Source organism: Lutra lutra, chromosome 16 (assembly GCF_902655055.1).
Source record: "Lutra lutra chromosome 16, mLutLut1.2, whole genome shotgun sequence".
In the NCBI taxonomy this organism is placed as follows: Eukaryota; Metazoa; Chordata; class Mammalia; order Carnivora; family Mustelidae; genus Lutra; species Lutra lutra.
In genome coordinates, this window is record NC_062293.1 from 37,897,658 (window position 1) to 37,916,623 (window position 18,966).

At 38.9% G+C, this 18,966-nt stretch overlaps 1 protein-coding gene across 2 annotated transcripts in view; it reads right to left on the minus strand.

The window, feature by feature from the left end:
* The window catches only part of AP2B1 (adaptor related protein complex 2 subunit beta 1), a 129,351-nt gene that overhangs the window by 66,310 nt on the left and 44,075 nt on the right, over positions 1 to 18,966 (minus strand). For both annotated transcript variants that reach the window (XM_047705939.1, XM_047705938.1), the window contains exons 10-13: positions 13,203 to 13,318; positions 11,024 to 11,189; positions 9,596 to 9,694; positions 1,111 to 1,370 (exon numbers count right to left, since the gene is read on the minus strand). In XM_047705939.1, coding sequence (XP_047561895.1) covers positions 1,111 to 1,370; positions 9,596 to 9,694; positions 11,024 to 11,189; positions 13,203 to 13,318 — 641 coding nt within the window. The remainder of the gene's footprint in view (positions 1 to 1,110; positions 1,371 to 9,595; positions 9,695 to 11,023; positions 11,190 to 13,202; positions 13,319 to 18,966) is intronic.

Consider the following 18,966-nt stretch of genomic DNA (forward strand, 5'->3'; position numbering starts at 1 on the left):
TCTTAAATCTTAAATCTCACACCTTAAAGAGATTAAAAAAAGAACAAAGCCCAAAGCCAAGAGAAGGAAGGAATCTAGGTGGTTTTTATAAAACAATCCTGCAAATATTATTTCATTTTTAGCTTTACAGCACAAAAGGCCTATCTGCTAATGTTATCCATAAGCTTCAACCAAAGTTACACTAAAGGTAGGGGCACCCGGATGGCTTGGTCGGTTAAGGTGGTAACTTCAACTCAGGTCATGATCTCAGGGTCCTGGAATCCAGCTCCATGTTGGGCTCCTTGCTCAGCAAGGAGTCTGCTTCTCCCTTTGCTATCCCTTCCTGCTGCCCCTGCCACTTATGCTCTCTCTCTCAAATAAATAAATAAAATCTTAAAAAAGAAAGAAAGAAAGAAAGAAAGAAAGAAAGAAAGAAAGAAAGAAAGAAGAAAAGAAGGAAGGAAGGAAGGAAGGAAGAAAAGAAGGAAGGAAGGAAGGAAGGAAGGAAGGAAGGAAGGAAGGAAGGAAGAAAGAAAGAAAGAAAGAAAGAAAGAAAGAAAGAAAGAAAGAAAGAAAGAAAGAAAAGCTGAGGGTACATAAAAGATTTCTTCTCAATTTTCAGCCCTGACAAGATCTCTACCCTCAGCTACAGATTTAAGCAACTCTCAACTTTATCAGTTTAGAAGGTCTTCACCATTTTCTAAAGCCATTATCTTATCTACTCCCACATTAGAACACAGAGGGCCTTTCACCTATTATGTTTGTGGTCACTGCTATTCAGATGGAGCCCCTAGGGCAGTACAGCAGGTTTGTAAAATGCACAGCAAGTTCTTTCCTAGACTATAAAAGCATGAGGAACGCCAACTCTGTCTAGAGAGTTACTTCTCACTCAAAACCTAGTTCCGGGCGCCTGGGTGGCTCAGTGGGTTAAGCCTCTGCCTTAACCCCGTCGGTTAAGTCTCAGATCATGATCTCAGGGTCCTGGGATCAAGCCCCACATCGGGCTCTCTGCTCAGCAGGGAGCCTGCTTCCCCTTCTCTCTGCCTGCCTCTTTGCCTACTTGTGATCTCTGTCAGATAAATCTTTAAAAACAAAACAAAACAAAAAACCCCACCTAGTTCACATGCTTACCTCCCGTGATGTATTGGCAAGTGTTTGCGATGGATTCCATGACTTCCTTCCACAAAAGCATTGGGAGGCTTATGGTACACGGAAGCCAAAGATCCAATATGGCAGATCAGCTCATCCAGCAGAGTTGGCTCGATAAGATCTGTCTCCTCAGAGATTAGTGGCTTCTCAGACAAGACTACTTCTTTGGCTGTGACAGGGTCCGTTGAGAGTAGGCGCCAATAAATATAGCCCCGGTCTCGAAGGTCAGGATTATCAGAATCCTAATGAAAGGTAAGGGCAAGAAGGTTTAAATGGAACTTTCCTCCATACAGAAACCCATCCTGCTTGACTTTTTATCAAGGCAATGCTTATAAAGAGTTGGTTGTTCGGATATTTAAACTCAGGTGCCTAGGTGGCTCAGTCAGTTAAGCATCTGCCTTCGGTTTAGGTCATGATCCCAGAGACCCAGGATCCAGCTCCCTGGATTAGCTCCCTGCTCAGCTGGGAAGCCTGCTTCTCTCCCTTCTCCTCTGCACCTCCCACCCCATTTGAGCTCTCTCTCACTCTCAAATACATAAAACCTTAAAAAAAATATTTAAACTCAACTTTGTTTTAACACAGTCATAATTCTATAATCTCTAATGCTTCAAAGAATTTAAATATAAATTGAGATGGGTTAATCCTAAAACCGAAATTCAAGGGAAGTTGGGAAAAGGAAAATAGAAGTTTAATCTGGTAAAAATTAATTCCTTGAGAAGGCCTTGGAACATAAAAATAACGTTTTTTAACTGCTATAAATATTAGCAGGATTACTCATGAAATACACCTCACAAATATTTCACCTGTACCTTCTTTCCTCATTCAAGGATTTACTAAGTATCTCCTGTAGTCGAGACACTAGGCTTTGGAAGTAAAGGACGACAACACACAGTGCCTGCCTTTGACACGCTCCGAGTACTAATTATTACAATACAGAATGGGAAGTACTATTCTCTAAACCAATAAAAAATTGTCAAAGACAGCATGGAACTGAGTGCTTCCCAAAGGAGTGACATTTTGTGGGGGGAGGAGGGAAAGAAGGAGAAGGAGAGAATTTTTTTTTTTTTTTAAGATTTTATTATTCGAGAGAGAGCACAAGCAAGAGGAGGGGTAAAGGGTGAGGAACAAGCAGACTTCATGCTGAGTGAGGAGCCAGACATGGGGCTTAATCCCAGAACCCTGAGATCATGACCCCAGCGAAGTCAGACACTTAACTGACGGAGCCACCCAGGCATCTCCACAAAGGGGTGACATCTTAATCTGTTTTTTTTCTGTAGTAGTTTTAAAATAATTTTATACATACTCATGGCTAAGAAAAAAAAAATTATCAATGCCACATCACAATTAGAAATTTGTTATGTAAAAATAAGTCTCTGAGGCTCCTGGCTGGCTCAGTTGGTAGAGTTAACAACTTTTGTTCTGGGGGTCATGAGTTCAAGCCCTACACTGGGTGGAGAGATTACTTAAACATAAAATCTTTATGGGCGCCTGGGTGGCTCAGTGGGTTAAGCCTCTGCTTTCGGCTCATGTCATGATCCAGGATCCTGGGATCAAGCCCTGCATCAGGCTCTGCTCAGCAGGGAGGCTGCTTCACCCCCTCTCTCTGCCTATCTCTCGGCCTACTTGTGATCTCTCTCTGTCAAATTAAAAAATAGAATCTTTAAAAAAATTTTAAAAAACTTTAACAAACAGGGGCTCCTGGGTGGCTCAGTTGGTTAAACATCTGCCTTCAGCTCTGGTCATGATCCCAGAGTCTTGGGATTGAACCCCACATTGGGCTCTCTGCTCAGTGGGGAAGACTGCTTTTTCCTTTCCCTCTGCCCCTCTCCCTGGCTCAAGCTCTCCCGCTCTCTATCCTACTCTGTCAAATAAACAAAATATTTTTTAAAATACATAAAAAATTAAAATAAATAAAAATTTTAAGTCTTCCCAAACTCCCAACCCTTCCCCACTTTAACGTTCCAGTGTGGTATGTATCCTTCCAGAAAGCTCCTCAGCATACATATATTCATTTTATACAAAACTAGTTTCACATTATATTTACTGCGCTGCAAGGTGCTTTCCACATTAGCACATACACCTGCAATTTTCCCTATATATACAGCAATGCATTATCACTAAGGCCTTTTAATGGACATTTAGATTCCTGCCTCTTTCTCCCTCCCTCCTGCCATTCATTCAATCATTCATTCATTCATGTGATCATTACAGAGTGGAAATAAATATCCTGGTATCTACCTCTCAGAGTATGTGTATACGGTGGCATGTATGCCCATGCTGTTCCACTGCCACAATAGTAAGTCCCTGTTGCAGTTATCTGTATTTAAAACACTACAAAAATATTTTCTTCAAAATTGGGCCAATCTGAGTGCTTCCATGTGAGTTGCTAAGTAAGCAGATGAACTGGTTTATGATTTAGCCATGTAAGGCACTTAGCATTCATCTTTTTTCTTTTTTTTTTTTTTAAAGATTTATTTATTTATTTATTTGTCAGAGAGAGAGAGAGGGAGAGAGAGCAAGCACAGGCAGACAGAATGGCAGGCAGAGGCAGAGGAAGAAGCAGGCTCCCTGATGAGCAAGGAGCCCGATGTGGGACTCGATCCCAGGACGCTGGGATCATGACCTGAGCCGAAGGCAGTTGCTCAACCAACTGAGCCACCCAGGCGTCCCTTAGCATTCATCTTAATACAAGCAGTGAACCCAATGGTTTTGACTACATGGTTTTACATGTTTTTTTTCAGTTGTATATTATTTAATTTGCATCCACAGTGGATTACTGGTTTAAAAAAAAAAAAGCATAAAGAATACCAAGATACGGCAAGTTAGTTAATAGAGTATCAAAACTGTAAACATAACTTAAGATAATCTTTATCACATACATAGGTAGCATCACTGGAACAGAAGTGCATATATATATATCATACATACACACCATATCAAAATGTTTGTAGTATTTGAAATGCCAGAGTGAAAAAAAGGAAACAGTGATAGTACCCAATTTAAATGATTTTGTTTTGTTTTTGAGGAGTCAGGTAATTCATTTATAAATAGCAGCCTGAAACCTCCTCAGATTTTCATTTGGAAACAAACTTTGAAGATTATAAAATATAAATAAACTGATTTTTTAATAGCGTAGAATACGAGTTTCTCAAAATAACAGGTCAGGAAAGCAATCCTACCCCAGCTTTTGTTGATACATAAATTAAAAGTTAAATCTTAATTTATATATTCAATCTCCAAAGCATACCATTTGAAATTCATAAACTAATTATGCTTTTTATTATATAATTAAAATGAATAATGTACCTCATTGATTGGGAAATTCAGTCTTCTGTCTTTACAAATTAGTAATACTGTTGAGGTATTAAACTTTAAAATACAATTTAATAATATATTGATTAAAATACTTTTTTACTTCAAATTATTTATTTCCTCCATTAAACACATACTTAACCAAATGGCAAAAAGAAAAAATTCCTGTGGGGATTTACAAAATTATGTACATCTATAAAAAAAAGTTTGAGGCCTTCTCCTCCCCCAACAAATTCAAAACACTGCAATAGGGCAAAATGCTGCGTACAGAATCATTGGATTAAAGGGTAAACAGACTGAGGGGTGCCTAGGTGGCTCAGTCAGTTAAGTCTGACTCTTTTTAATTTTTTAAAGACTTTATTTATTTATTTGAGAGAAATAGAGAGAGAGAGCAAGCACGAGTCGGGGGTGAGGGGAAAGGCAGAGTAAGAAGCAGACACTCCACTGGGCAGGAAGCCTGATAAAGGGCTGGATCCTAGGACCCCGAGGATCACGACCTGAACTGAAGGCAGACGCTTAACAGACTGAGCCACCCAGGCGTCCCCTGTTCAATCTGACTCTTGATTTTGGTTTAGGTCATGATCACAGGATCATGAGACTGAGTCTCATGTTGGGCTCTGTGCTGGGCATGGAGCCTGCTTGAGATTCTCTTTCTCCCTTTCCCTCTGGCCCCCTACCACATGCTCTCTCTCAAAAGAAATAAGTAAGAAATAAAGGACATACACATTGTAAATCTTAATAGACACAGACTTTAAAAATCAGGCCCAGTTAAGGACTTGGGACATGAAAATAGAAACTTTTTATGATTTTAGGGTGCCATAATGTATTTGGTGACTCAGAAAATTTGGTTTTAGATCTGTTTTTCTGCTAGCCCCAGAGTTCCTTGCCAGGATCTGGGGCAGGGAGAGGGGGAGTCCATTTCTAAACATCTGAGAGCTTCCAAAATAATTCTTCTCAGGCAAGCTCTAAAAGAACAATTCTTACACTGGACCGTGAGTCAGCATTAGCACACACCAGGAAAGGCCACTCAGTGGCAGATTCTAGGGCCACAGCACAGAGTTTCATTCATTATGTCAGGAGCAGGCCCAGGAACGGACACTTGCAACAAGCAGCACAGGTGATTTTGATGATGGTGGTTTTCTAGTTCACAGAGAGAGAAGTCTTCATCTTAATTTTTCTTTCATACACTCTACAGGGTAATTACTAAAGTCTGGACACTTCTGTGTATATTCTTTTTTTTTTTAAATTTATTTATTTGAGAGAGAGAGAGAGATCACAAGTAGGCAGGGAGGCAGGCAGAGAGAGAGGGGGAAGCAGGCTCCCTGCTGAGCAGAGAGCCCGATGCAGGGCTCGATCCCAGGACCCTGAGATCATGACCTGAGCCGAAGGCAGAGGCTTAAGCCACTGAGCCACCCAGGCGCCCCACTTCTGTGTATATTCTTAACTAACTCCTCTCTAACTACCAAAGCAAAGAAGACAAATCTTTAAAATGAAGTTTTGGATTCAAGGGTTCATTTTCTTTCCCCTAATAATATTTCTAATTATACCACCACTTTATTTAAAATTAGAAGCATAAATATTTCACATATACTTTACTGAATTCTCAGCACAGGTAAAAAATAGTATTAATTAACTCTACTGTAGAGATGGGAGAAGAGCAATATTAGAAAGAAATGTGCTCAGTCACGTCCTGAACCAGAGATGTGGCAGAAACAGAATCCCATCACCCAATTCAAATTAACACAACTTAGCGGATCACACTGCCCTCAATTTAAATTGGTACCAGCCCAAAGTACTAGGTTCAGCAGCTCTTCCTGCCCATGGGTCTTGTCCCTGTGCTTTAGTAAAACCACCCTTTTGCACCGGGGTGTGTGTGTGGGGTGTGTGTGTGTGTGTGTGTGTATTAGGTTATTATTCCACAAACTTGAGGGGGAAAAAAAAGAGACAAAACTTCCAGTGGAAATTATATATATGTACAATAATAATAATTACATATATATGCATAATATATAAACGTGCTTGTTATTCTTTGCTAACTCTTCAGATCTCATTAACTGGACAGAAAAGGCAGGGCTAGGGAAACTGCTTAGTAATTATTTATAACCAAGTATGAAATAATCATTCACAATGATCTTAAAACTACTAAGTTCACTTATATGTATGGGTAATGCACAAGAGTGCTTTAAGCAGGGAAAAGAAGGGAATGCGTAGTCTCAAAGTCATCCCTGACCTTCAGACTGGAGAAGCAGCACAGCACAGTAGAGAAGGGCAAAGATGCTGAAGCCAGGCTTCCAGGGTTTGAGTCCTAGCTCTGCCCCATACTAACAGGGCCCATGTCCTAGTTTCCTCATGTATAAAATAGGAATAATACCAGGGCGCCTGGGTGGCTCAGATGGTTAAGGTTCTGCTTCCAGCTCAGGTTGTGATCCCAGGCTCCTGGGACCAGAGCCCCATGTTGGGCTCCCTGCTAGGCAGGGAATCTGCTTTTCCCTCTCCCTCTGCCCCTCCCCCTGCTCACGGTCTCTCTATCGGTCTGTCGCAAATGAATAATTAAAAAAAAAAAAAAAAAAAGGAATACAACAGTAGCAACCCTTACGGAGATTAAGTTAATATGTAAAGTGCTTACTAGAATGCCTGGCACATAGTAAGCACAATACAAATGGTTATTATTAAAGATTCTACACTAGTCCTTGTACAAAAAGTCTATAATCAGGAATGTCTGATGGTTTACTTATACCCTGCCCTGTCCTAGAAAAGGACTTAGCAGGGGCGCCTGGGTGGCTCAGTGGGTTAAGACACTGCCTTCGGCTCAGGTCATGATCTCAGGGTCCTGGGATTGAGTCCTGCATCGGGCTCTCTGCTCAGCAGGGAGCCTGCTTCCCTTTCTCTCTCTGCCTGCCTCTCTGTCTACTTGTGATCTCTGTCAAATAAAAAAATAAAATCTTAAAAAAAAAAAAGAAAGAAAAGGACTTAGCAAAGCTTACAAAAATGCATCTAAGGCTAGAGAGCCTAAATCAAACTAAAAACAGAAAAATGCATGCCACAATGACCTACACATTTTCTACAGGAGATCCCTAAATTTGATTCTAAGGTTTCCAACTGATACAAACAAGAAACCTAGTCAGGTAAGCTATTCAGATGGGCAGTTAACTACATACCAATGCTGAGGAGAATCCAAAAGTGGTTAGGAGTTTGATGGGACCTCACAGAGAAAAAAACATATACATGGAATAACAAATAACTTTGACAACAGATCCAAAGAGGACAGTTTTTCGTGATAACCCCTAGGTGACAGTATCCATACAGTTTAATAAATGAAATTCTATTAGGGGCCAGGTAAAATGCAGTCTAGCTAGCCAGCCCTCTAATAATTTGGCTTGATTCAGTGGTGAATTTCGACTATCAGTAAGAATAGAATCCTTATATCCTTTAAGCAATCCTCCCCAAACACTTTATCTCAGCCAAGTTTTGACAAATACTGGGGGATGACAAGACTGAGGTTTGAACTCTTGAAAAGAATCCAAAATATAGCTCTCTGATGATGCCTTTTAAATACAGACCCATAAGACTTAAATAGGAGGGGCGCCTGGGTGGCTCAGTGGGTTAAAGCCTCTGCCTTCGGCTCAGGTCATGATCCCAGGGTCCTGGGATCGAGCCCCACATCGGGCTCTCTGTTCAGCGGAGAGCCTGCTTCCCTTCCTCTCTCTCTGCCTGCCTCTCTGCCTACTTGTGATCTCTGTCTGTCAAATAAATAAATAAAATCTTTAAAAAAAAAAAAAAAGACTTAAATAGGAGATGGAGATAGGGCTGAAAACTTGTGAATTACAAGGGGAACCTATCAAGGACAGTTGCTTGATTATAGGACTATCCCTACCTGCAGATGAGCAGAGAGAAAGGCCCAGATTCTCTTTTGAAACTTGTTTTAAATTCATCTTAACACTGATCCAAACGAATGGTCAAGGGTCTAAGACTAGGAAGTCTAGAATACTCCCTTCAACACAGGTAATATTAAATAACCACTGCCTTGATGGTTATAGAAACTGCTTTGCTTCAGGCAAAGGAAGATGCTTAAAAGGGAAGTTTAAAAAAAAAAAAAAAAACCACTTCAAAGAACTCTAACAAATACATTCTAAAAGATGTAAAATTAGTAACAGGAAAGATGACAAGTTAGAACTAGGCAAAGTATTGTGAAAGGATTTTAAATTCTGATAAAATACCACTATAAAGAGATGAATAAGAAAAATGATAAACTGAGTATCTGACTCAGATCTATATAGACACACACCTGAACTTCTGACAGCCTGCTACACCCAGCCTGTTCATAAATTCAATTAAGAACATAACTAAATTATGATGAATTGATGATTACTATTCTAGTTACATTAGATTAAAAAAAATATTTTGATCTCGGTGGATCTAAAACGATAACCTGATCTCTATGGCCGGCTGCCACATTCCTGAAATCAGAACTCATCCTAGGGAGGACCAAAAATATCCAATAATTAAGGAGGCAGCATAAGTACTTTAAAATTCTTTAAAGAGGGGCGCCTGGGTGGCTCAGTGGGTTAAGCCGCTGCCTTCGGCTCAGGTCATGATCTCGGAGTCCTGGGATCGAGCCCCACATCGGGCTCTCTGCTCAGCAGGGAGCCTGCTTCCTCCTCTCTCTCTGCCTGCCTCTCTGCCTGCTTGTGACCTCTCTGTCAAATAAATAAATAAAATCTTTAAAAAAAAAAAAAAATTCTTTAAAGAGACAGGCAATCAACTCTAGAAGGTAGAACAATACCTGAGACCTTCGTCAAGGCATTTACCAGCATGGTACTTTGATTTGAATCTAAAATTAAGTCCCCCAAAAGGAAAGAGAATCAAGTGAATCACCCAGTATCGTTGAGACTCAATGTCATTTTCACATAGTAGGTCCTTCATTGACAGTAAAAAAAATCTAAGTTCAATTTTCATTAACTATGATAAAAACTGGCAAAGCCATAGAACTAGCTATAATTCAGTGGTATAAGAGACACTGTTTTCATATTTTAACAGGATCTAAAGACTGCACCCTTTTCAATTAAAGCCTCTCCAAATGGGTCTTCTTAGAGTTTCCTAATTTCCGAAATATAAAACCAGACAATCAAACCCACGCTTTTTCTAGATTTCATACCTGTGTTGCCAAACTCAAGACTTGCTGTACCAGCTCCTGTGTTTCTGATGGTTTCTTGAGAAACAGCTTCACGATGGCAGTAAGCAGAGTGAGCTGCACCTAAGAGCGTGACATAATTTAACAGATAAAGTGAAAGGCATCTGCATTATTCTCTACCATCATTTCCAGAGTAGTGCTTACCATCTATGAATTACTATGGGGCTTCTGACAAAGCTGGAACTCAGCCATTATCAAAAACAGCAGGTCAAAGGTATTCATCAATTAAGAACTTGGTAGCCTCTTATCCCCAAATTGCACTTTTGGCATCAAAAATTGCTTGATTATTTATTAAATCCTTTATTATATGCTTCTGCCAAAAGATACAACTTAGGGAAAATTAAGGAATTATCTGTCATATTAGAACAAGAGCCAAAAAACAGTAAAATCATACCAGATCACGGCTAATTAAGAGTGGGTTGCTGAACCATACACAAAGCCACAGGCTTGTATGCATTCCTCATAGAGCCCATTAAAATTACTAAGGCGAGGGGCACCTTGGTGGCTCAGTGGGTTAAAGCCTCTGGCTTTGGCTCAGGTCATGATCCCAAGGTCCTGGGATAGAGCCCCGCATTGGGCTCTCTGCTCAGCAGGGAGCCTGCTTCCCCCTCTCTCTCTGCCTGCCTCTCTGCCTACTTGTGATCTCTGTCTGTCAAATAAATAAAATCTTTTAAAAAAAAATTACTAAGGCGAATTATATACATGACCTTCAAAGTGCAGTGTGAGTGCAAATGCCAGGGGAAAAGGGTTTTATAATTTATCTGCTTCTCCAGGCCTATGGCTCTGAGGTCGCCTCTCCATTTTGGTAGAGGACAGACAAAAGATGGGCGGGAGGTCTTACCACCCACAGAGAATCTTTCCAAACTGCACATGCTAGTCCTTACCCCAGCCCTAGGTGAGAACACCTGCTAACCATTAGGAACAGGAATAGGTCATCATTTACTGGTAAGAGAAAATTAAAAAGTGGTAACTACTGCTCTCAGCCAGTAGTTATTAGAGCATGGTTTTGGACCACTGGCAGCAGCAGCACCCTGAACCCAGTAAGAAATGAAAATGCTTAAGCCCATTTCAGACCCAACGAGTCAGAAACACTAAGGAGGGGGCCCAGAAACCTGTGTTTTAACAAACTCTCTAGGTTCATTCAAGTTTGAGAACCACTGGTCTAAGGCAGATTTGTCCCACCAGAAATTAGCACAAATGAAAAGGCCCCTTTGGGGAGAAAATGTACATACTATATATACACATAAATTCTCTCTCTCTCTCTCTCTCTCTCTCTCTCACACACACACACACACACACACACACACACACACACAGAGTAAAGTGCATAACCTTTACTTTCCCTGAAATCTTCCCCAAAAGATCACACATAGGACACAGATGAGAACTTACCTGGGTACTCTCGTCATGAAAACCCTCCAGGAAGCTCTCTAGTAACTCATCTGCATTGTCAATTCTCTCAGCATATTCTCCTACAATCCAAATCATAGCTGCTCGGGCGTCTGGTTCATCCAGCGAGTCTAAATTCTCACACAGAGTGGCAATGATACTTTCATACCTGGTTTAACAAAATGGACTAGGGTTACACTAAGCACAATGGAGAACTGTATTTAACAATGAGAGCTAAAAACAAAACCACCAACAACGCACCGTAAACCAAACCACCAAACTATAAAGACTTTTGGTCAAGAGAATGCACAAGCTTTAAGCCAGAAGATTGTCTTAAGTTTCCCTTCAATTATGTTTTCATAACTGACCATAAACTGTTATAAAAGCTCATCAGATACTCTTTTCACAAGGAAAAATTAACCTGTGGTATAAGATAATACCACTAACTTAAAATTTCTAACAATCTTTCTTATACCTAGATCAGAGAATTTTCCTATGTATTATCCCACTTTGCCTTCATGGTAAAGGAACAGAAATTCTGCTATACTTTAAGGAAAATGGAGTTAGACAACAGCAGCATCCAGACTAGAAACAGTAATTTCCTCTACTAATCTACTAACTCTGCTTTTTATGGAGATTTAATGTTCTTTCCTCCCAACGCACCCATACTAAGGACTTGTTCCTCCAAAGAAACAAATAATTCAAATATTTATTTTTATTTGCACAGGTCTATAGTGCTTTCATTTGCCACGTTGAATCCATCTCCTTGGCTAGGTATCCCCACCCAGGGGATACCTGGGTGGTGCGGTTGGTTGAGTGCCTGACTCGGGGTTTCAGCTCAGGTCATGATCTTCGGGTCTTAGGATCAAACCCCACATCGGGCTCTGTGCTAAGAGTTTTCTCCCCCTGCCCTCCCCCCTCACTTGCTCGCTCTCTCAAAAATAAATAAATCTTTAAAAAACTGACAAAAAGTAATAAATGGGATGTAGACCACTGAATAGTACATTTAATTGTTTGCCCAACTTCCACTAATTAAACCATGTTCTTGATTGATAGCACTTTCTTAAACTGTCATAACCCCTCATTAATAGAAACCAGAAATGGACACATTTCTCCACTAACCACAATGAAATATACATCTCCACTCTTAATCTTTCTAAACTTAGAAATCCAACTCTCCTCTTTTCTGGGAGAGTGGTAATATGGTCTTTTTCCCAAAAATACCACTTCTAAAATTTTTAAAAATGTGTATGTAATGCTAAATAAACCACTACCTTGCTAAATAAAATCTCTTCTGAGTCCACCGACGAAGTTAACTTATTGCAAGCTGCTTCATTTAACACTATCTTTAAAGACTAATCAGAATCTTCAGCAAAATACCTCTATGATTATATGGCAAAATGAGATTTAGGATGCTTACAAGACCTGCTCTTATTTCGCCCTTTCAGGTCCTTTAATCACTTGCCTTCAAAATCAAACCTAATTAAGTATTTTTGCTTCATCGACTAAGAGGGCTCGATGTTAAATATTTATGGAGTGCAACCGTAGATTTTGCACACCTTTATGGGAACAGCTATAATACTGCAGAAAAAGAGACTCTGATAATTCGTAACATGTTCTATAACTTTCTACAAAGTAGTAGGTAACATGCAAAGTAAACAGTGCAACTGTCACCCTCCTGGCTTTTACAACCATGTGGCTATTTATCATTCAAACTGAAGCATTTATTTCTGAGAGTGAAAAGAAGCACAAATATTAATTATGCCCGGTAATAGGCATAAACTGAAATATGCCTGGAAAATCTGTAATACGTGGGCTTTCTATTTAATAGTAACGTCACCAAAAAAGAATCTGGTCATCTTCAGTATATGCCAGCTAACAGTCACTCAGCTTTGAGTCCTCTCAAAGTAATAAAACAGGATGAAAAATCAGGTTTTGATCCCTGTGCTAACCACCTGATATATATTTTTAATATTAAAAAAACTTTAGTGTTTTTAATTATGTTTAATTTAAAAAGTATTTTTCATAATAAAGTATCCTATTTTAATAGGATTTTTAATAAAGTATCCTATTACGACCAGTTATTTTACAAAGAATAATTCTTACCTAGCCAATTTCAAAGTGCCTTACTTAAACATTTCCTAAATGATCTGAGGAAGAAGGTAGAAGTATTTGGACATACTTGTTGGGGTATTTGCGAAAGATGTCCCTGATGACGACAATTGCCTCTTGGACCACATAATTTACTTTGGTCTGGATGAGATCAAGCAATGTGCTCACACAACGCTCTGCAGATTGCTACAAAGAAGAACATAATAAATGACAAGTCAGATGGTCTCCCAATAATGCAACTTCAACATAAAAATAACTTTGATATGGTCTGGATGAGATCAAGCAATGTGCCCACACAACGCTCTGCAGATTAAATGACAAGTCAGATGGTCTCTTCAATAACGAAACTTCAACATAAAAATAACTTTGAAACATACAAGTGCACCAACTAAACTAAACTAAAAGATCAGGCACTTAATTTGACCAAGCTATACTAGAGGCTAGGCTATTTGATGGAGATACGCAGAAGTTCCAGATATAGCCCAAATTTTATTCATTGCAACACATACTGACAAATAAGTTGATTCAAAATAATCATCTTGGGGACGCCTGGGTGGCTCAGTTGGTTAAGCAGCTGCCTTCGGCTCAGGTCATGATCCCAGCGTCCTGGGATCGAGTCCCACATCGGGCTCCTTGCTTGGCAGCGAGCCTGCTTCTCCCTCTGCCTCTGCCTGCCACTCTGTCTGCCTGTGCTCACTCTCGCTTCTCTCTCTATGACAAATAAATAAATAAAATCTTTAAAAAAAAAAAAAATAATCATCTTGAATAGCCACAGAGAACAGAAATGAGAAGAAAGAATGAGTCAAGGTAGGAGGAAAGAAGAATGAAAGAATAAGCCAAAGTAGATCTTTTTCTGGAGTTCATAGGTAAATGGAGACCGCAGACGGCATCTTTAAATGTCTTGAAGTGAAACTGCCAAATTGCCTATGTGCATACAAGTATATTTTCCAGGGAAAATATATTCCATAGCTTTCATTATATTTTCAAAGTTATCTGTGACTCAAAAAACTAAGGAAAATTTGCCATCTTCTGAACTATAAAACTGAAAGTCTACAGCCTTAAACTCCAATTTTCCCCAGCCTATACTTTATCTATAAAATTTAATCTATTCATCCTTTATTAATGAAGGGACTTGGGAGAATACAAGTGATAAAGCTGACGTACTGAAACTGTAAGTCACAGCTTTTAAAAGGATAAGGATTTCAGTCAAGAGATCCTAAAAAATCAAGGACTGATTTATCATATATCACAATGTACTATGATAGGTCACTCTATTACCTCCCTCCTGATAAGATTCAACAGAAAGTACATAGCATCGCCTAAGACTGAAGATGATCATTACCAAATCTCTAGATTTAATTATCTACAGGGGATGGCAGAATGAGAAAAAAACAGTATCACTAAAATACAACCAGCCAAATCCAGACCCCAGGAAACTGTACAAGCCTAATGACGTAGTCCCTTTAATAAATGGCACCAAAAGTAAGTTAGTTATGACTTAAGAGACATTAACTAAATGCGACGTGTGGATCTTCTTTAGATTTTTATTTGAACAAACAAACTATTAAAAAGACACTGAAACACAACTAGGGAAAACTGAACATGGGCAGGGTCTCCAATGAGATTAAGAATTATTCTTAGTTATTGGGTACCGTAATGGTATTGTGACGATATATTTTTTTAGGGACCTTCCTATTAGATACACACACTGGACTACTCTAGTAAGATCCTATCTGGGATCTGCATTAAAATTCAATAGCACTCCACTCCCTGAAGGGGAGAGAGAAGATAAAAGCAGCAACATGTTGATATTTGTTCAAAATGGATGATGTATACATGAGAGCTCATTATCAACTCTACTTTAGTGGATGCCTGAAAACTATGATAATAAAATCTTTTAAAGGTACTAAGTTAAATCACTCCAAGCAATTAAATGAAAACAAAATTGCATCTTAAGGTTATTCATATGATAACTCTGTTGCACCATGAAATGATTCTGCCATCTTTATGTATTTTTTCCACTTTTGGATTCTATTTTATTCATTTTTAGCTAGTTTTTCCTGTGCAGTTACTGCAATAGCAAAATAACTGGAAAAATTTAAACATATAAATTATATGTCAATATAAAAAAACATATCAATTATAAAGTAAATAGGATAACATCTTTAAGATTTAAATTATCATAAATTAAATAATACAGATACAGTGGCTAACACAGGGCTTGATATAAAGCTCACATTTCATAAGCCCTTCCTATCATTATTGTAATAAAGACAAAAGGCCATTTCCTATGATGCATCAATATTTAGAAAGTATTTAAGTCTGGGACAGTAATTTTCGAGGAAATTGTCATCTCAACCATACTGCTTTTGGGTTAAAGAAAAAAAAAAGCCTACCATTATTACAGCAGTATGGCAGAGGGGCAAGAGTAAACATCCAATCACTATTCAGACAAAAAAGTCTGGAAACAGAGAAAGGTATATGCACTTATAAAACTTAGTATGAAACAACAACAGTGAGGAAAGGATGATTTGTTCGGATGTTTGATCCTCACCCTCATATTTTTCACCAAAATTCTTTCTAATTTTTTTAATTATTAAAAATATCTTTAAGAGTAAAAAACCAGACTCTTTGCCATAAAAATAGATAATACTGGTTAAGTCTTAGTTGGAGGTGAAGCACAATCTTCTAGGTGTGCCACTAAAGAACTACTGAGAAAACAACTCACCACATAAGCAAATGTAAACTTCTGTTCATCAAGACATCAAATGAAATAAAAAGGAAAACAAATTGGGAAAATAACTGCTAACAAAATGAGGGATTAATATCTTTAATTATAAAAGATTTTTTAAAAAATCAATGTAGAAAAGCCCACTGGAAAAAGGTGCACAGGACGTGAACAAGCAATTCCAAAAGGCTAACAAAAGAAAAAATGTTCGCTTTCACTAGAGATCCAAGACTCAGCTACAAAGTCCTCTTTATACCATTATTTGGAAAAAGAGCACGAACTTTAAGGTCCAACAATAAGAGGAAGGTTAAGTAAATTATGAAGCCATCAAATATAATGCCTATAAATCCACTAAAAATGATGTCAAATGTTAACAGCTACATGGAAAAATGTCCACGTATAATTTAATGAAAAAGGCAGAAGACAGAAAGAAATAGCATTTTTAGGATCATCTCACTTCTGTAAGAAGTACACCTGTGTATGATGGACTACGTAGACAAAGACTGAAAATCACATCCACATCGTCTCTGGGAAGGTGAAATAAGTAGGAGAAAACAGGGTTTCATTTTTGTTCAACTTGTCTTATTTTATAGTTTTATTTAGTGAACATATATGGCTTTCCTAACAGGAAGAATATAATCTTTGTTTTTAAATTAAGGAATGAATATGGTGGCTAACTGAACATAATACATACATACATACGGGGATGAGACACACATCACTATCTTATCTTGATTTATAAAAAATAGAAAATAGTAAACACCAGAGAGCAGAAGACTAGGAAGTTGAGAACTTACTGCCCAATCTCTCAAAGAAATAAAACCATTTGATTTTATTTGGAAGACTAAGACTAAGACTCCTAAGAAGGACAGGGGTTTATCGCCTCCTTAAAAAAATAGGTATACACTGTAAATATATACAATTTTGTCAATTATACCTCAATAAAGGTGGGGGTCAGGGAGTAAGATCTACTTAAAAAAAGGACAAAAAAAGAAATGGCAAAAGTTACTGAAAAAACAATACCATGGGATTACCTTTCCAGCGCTATTTATTGAATGAGCAGCTTACTGCTTAATCTTTAACCTAGCCAAATGGCACACAATTATACGTATTTTTTCACCGCAGGATACTTATAGCAACACAGAAACACCTGTATTTACAGTTATGATAAAAATACAGCATAAACTCTTAAAGACATCTAAACTTTCCAACAGGGCCTGCTCTCACAGCTAAGCATGAAACTAAAATTCATTTCTTTACATCTGTCATATCTTTGGAACTAACTACAAGTTAAAAAAGGGTAAGATGCCCTGAAAGAATGCAACAGTTTGGTTTAGAGGCTACCCAGAAAGTCTACAACAATCCCCTCATTGGTTCTTCCTCCTTCCTGTGGATGCTTAGTTAGAAACGGGCAGTTATCACCTCTCCTGCCCCAGGCACTGTGTTTGGGCCAGGAAACTCTTTCCAACTGGTAACCTTCATGATTGAAAGAGGTCTAGGAAAAGTGCTCCAGCAAATGCAGGCAACCTAAGAGAGCATCAGCTAGAAGGCAGGAGCAAGGCTGATCTTACTCACTTCCAGACAAAGTTCATTCTTCACGTACTCTCATATTCCCAACAGTGCACCCGAGTCAAAGGAAGAAGGGAAAGCCATCAGAAGTTTAACCCTTCCCAGAGAGTACGGATTATTTTTCCATATTAGTCACAAAACACGGCATTAACAACCTCTAGGAATCCAGATGGAGAATGCTTTCTAGTAATTACAGGGATAGAAAATCTCTTTTAACTTCAGAATGATACAATTTTGTATGACTCTTTGGAGCTTTGCCAAGGAAGTAAAAAAGACAATGACTGTCTGGCAATGAATAGCACAAAATTAGTCTTTATGCTACTAAAATCTCTCTGAAAATTAAATAAGTGGGTAAGAAAAGGAGTAAGAAAAGAAAAAGAAAGAAGAAAAGATAAGAATGTGAAGAGGGGTGAGAAAAAGAAGATGTAACTCATCAAGACCCAATAATCAGACATCCCCATTTCTCAGTGGAGCAACAGAGTACATTGAGTCCCTGAAGCAACTAAGATATAAGAACCAGGAGCAGAAACCAGGGTGAATGAGTGTCTTGCTCCAACCACTGGACTGCTGAGTGACTTATCGATGGTAACTACGTGAAGCAGCCCCGTCTCAAATAAAAACAAGGAAGGCCGATCAGAATATGGCTTTCACAGATGCTTCTCTGACACGGCATCTGTTTCCTTCCGTTCCCAAGAAGTAGTGGACAGACCGTACAAATTATTTTAGTATCCTAGAGAAATCATATGGTCCAACCCTCTGACTCTAAGCAGAACTGCACACAGTCAAGTAGCAAGAAGAAATAAGGAGCTCTGACTCCACACCATCACAGTCAACAGAGGCCTTCATTAATCCCAATGCATTTCTGAATGATGAACAAATGGAGGATTGGAGACTAATGAAGCAGGGCAGTGTAAGCTGCAGCCCCTAACACCAACTGGAAGGCTGCAACCAAACTAAAAATCAATCTGCCCTGGAAGATCACAGACAGGCTCTTTCAGAGGGCATGGAAGTAAAGATCAACTCCCTGCCCTAAAGCAGAAACCTGTTAGTCAGCGGCCCTGCCTATGCTCACAGAAGTCCCGATCGACCTTTTTGTTCTCTCATCCTTAAATATAAATGGGTTGCAATTTATTATACGTGTGTTATGCACCTCAAAAAATTACATACAGACATGCAACGGTCACCATACGCTACTCCAGATAATTAAATTTAAACTGCAGACACAAAACACTATAATTCATATCCCCAGAGACTCAAGAAGTTATTGCAATCACAAAAAAAAATGCTGCAAGAGAAGTACCAATAAGAAGAAAGAACTATGAAGAGAGGCCCCATCCAATGAATGATGGCTGTGCTGAGGCCAAACAAGCAATACGCCAGACTGAAGCAAGTGAGAGGACAGAGGACCGGGAGACAGAAGTGTCCAGGACAAAGGAAAGTTTACAGGTTTGATACTATGCTTGAAAATCTGGAAGAAGACAGAGATGCTATGAAAACACACAATGAAGGGGGAAAAAAGGCCATTATATAAACTCCA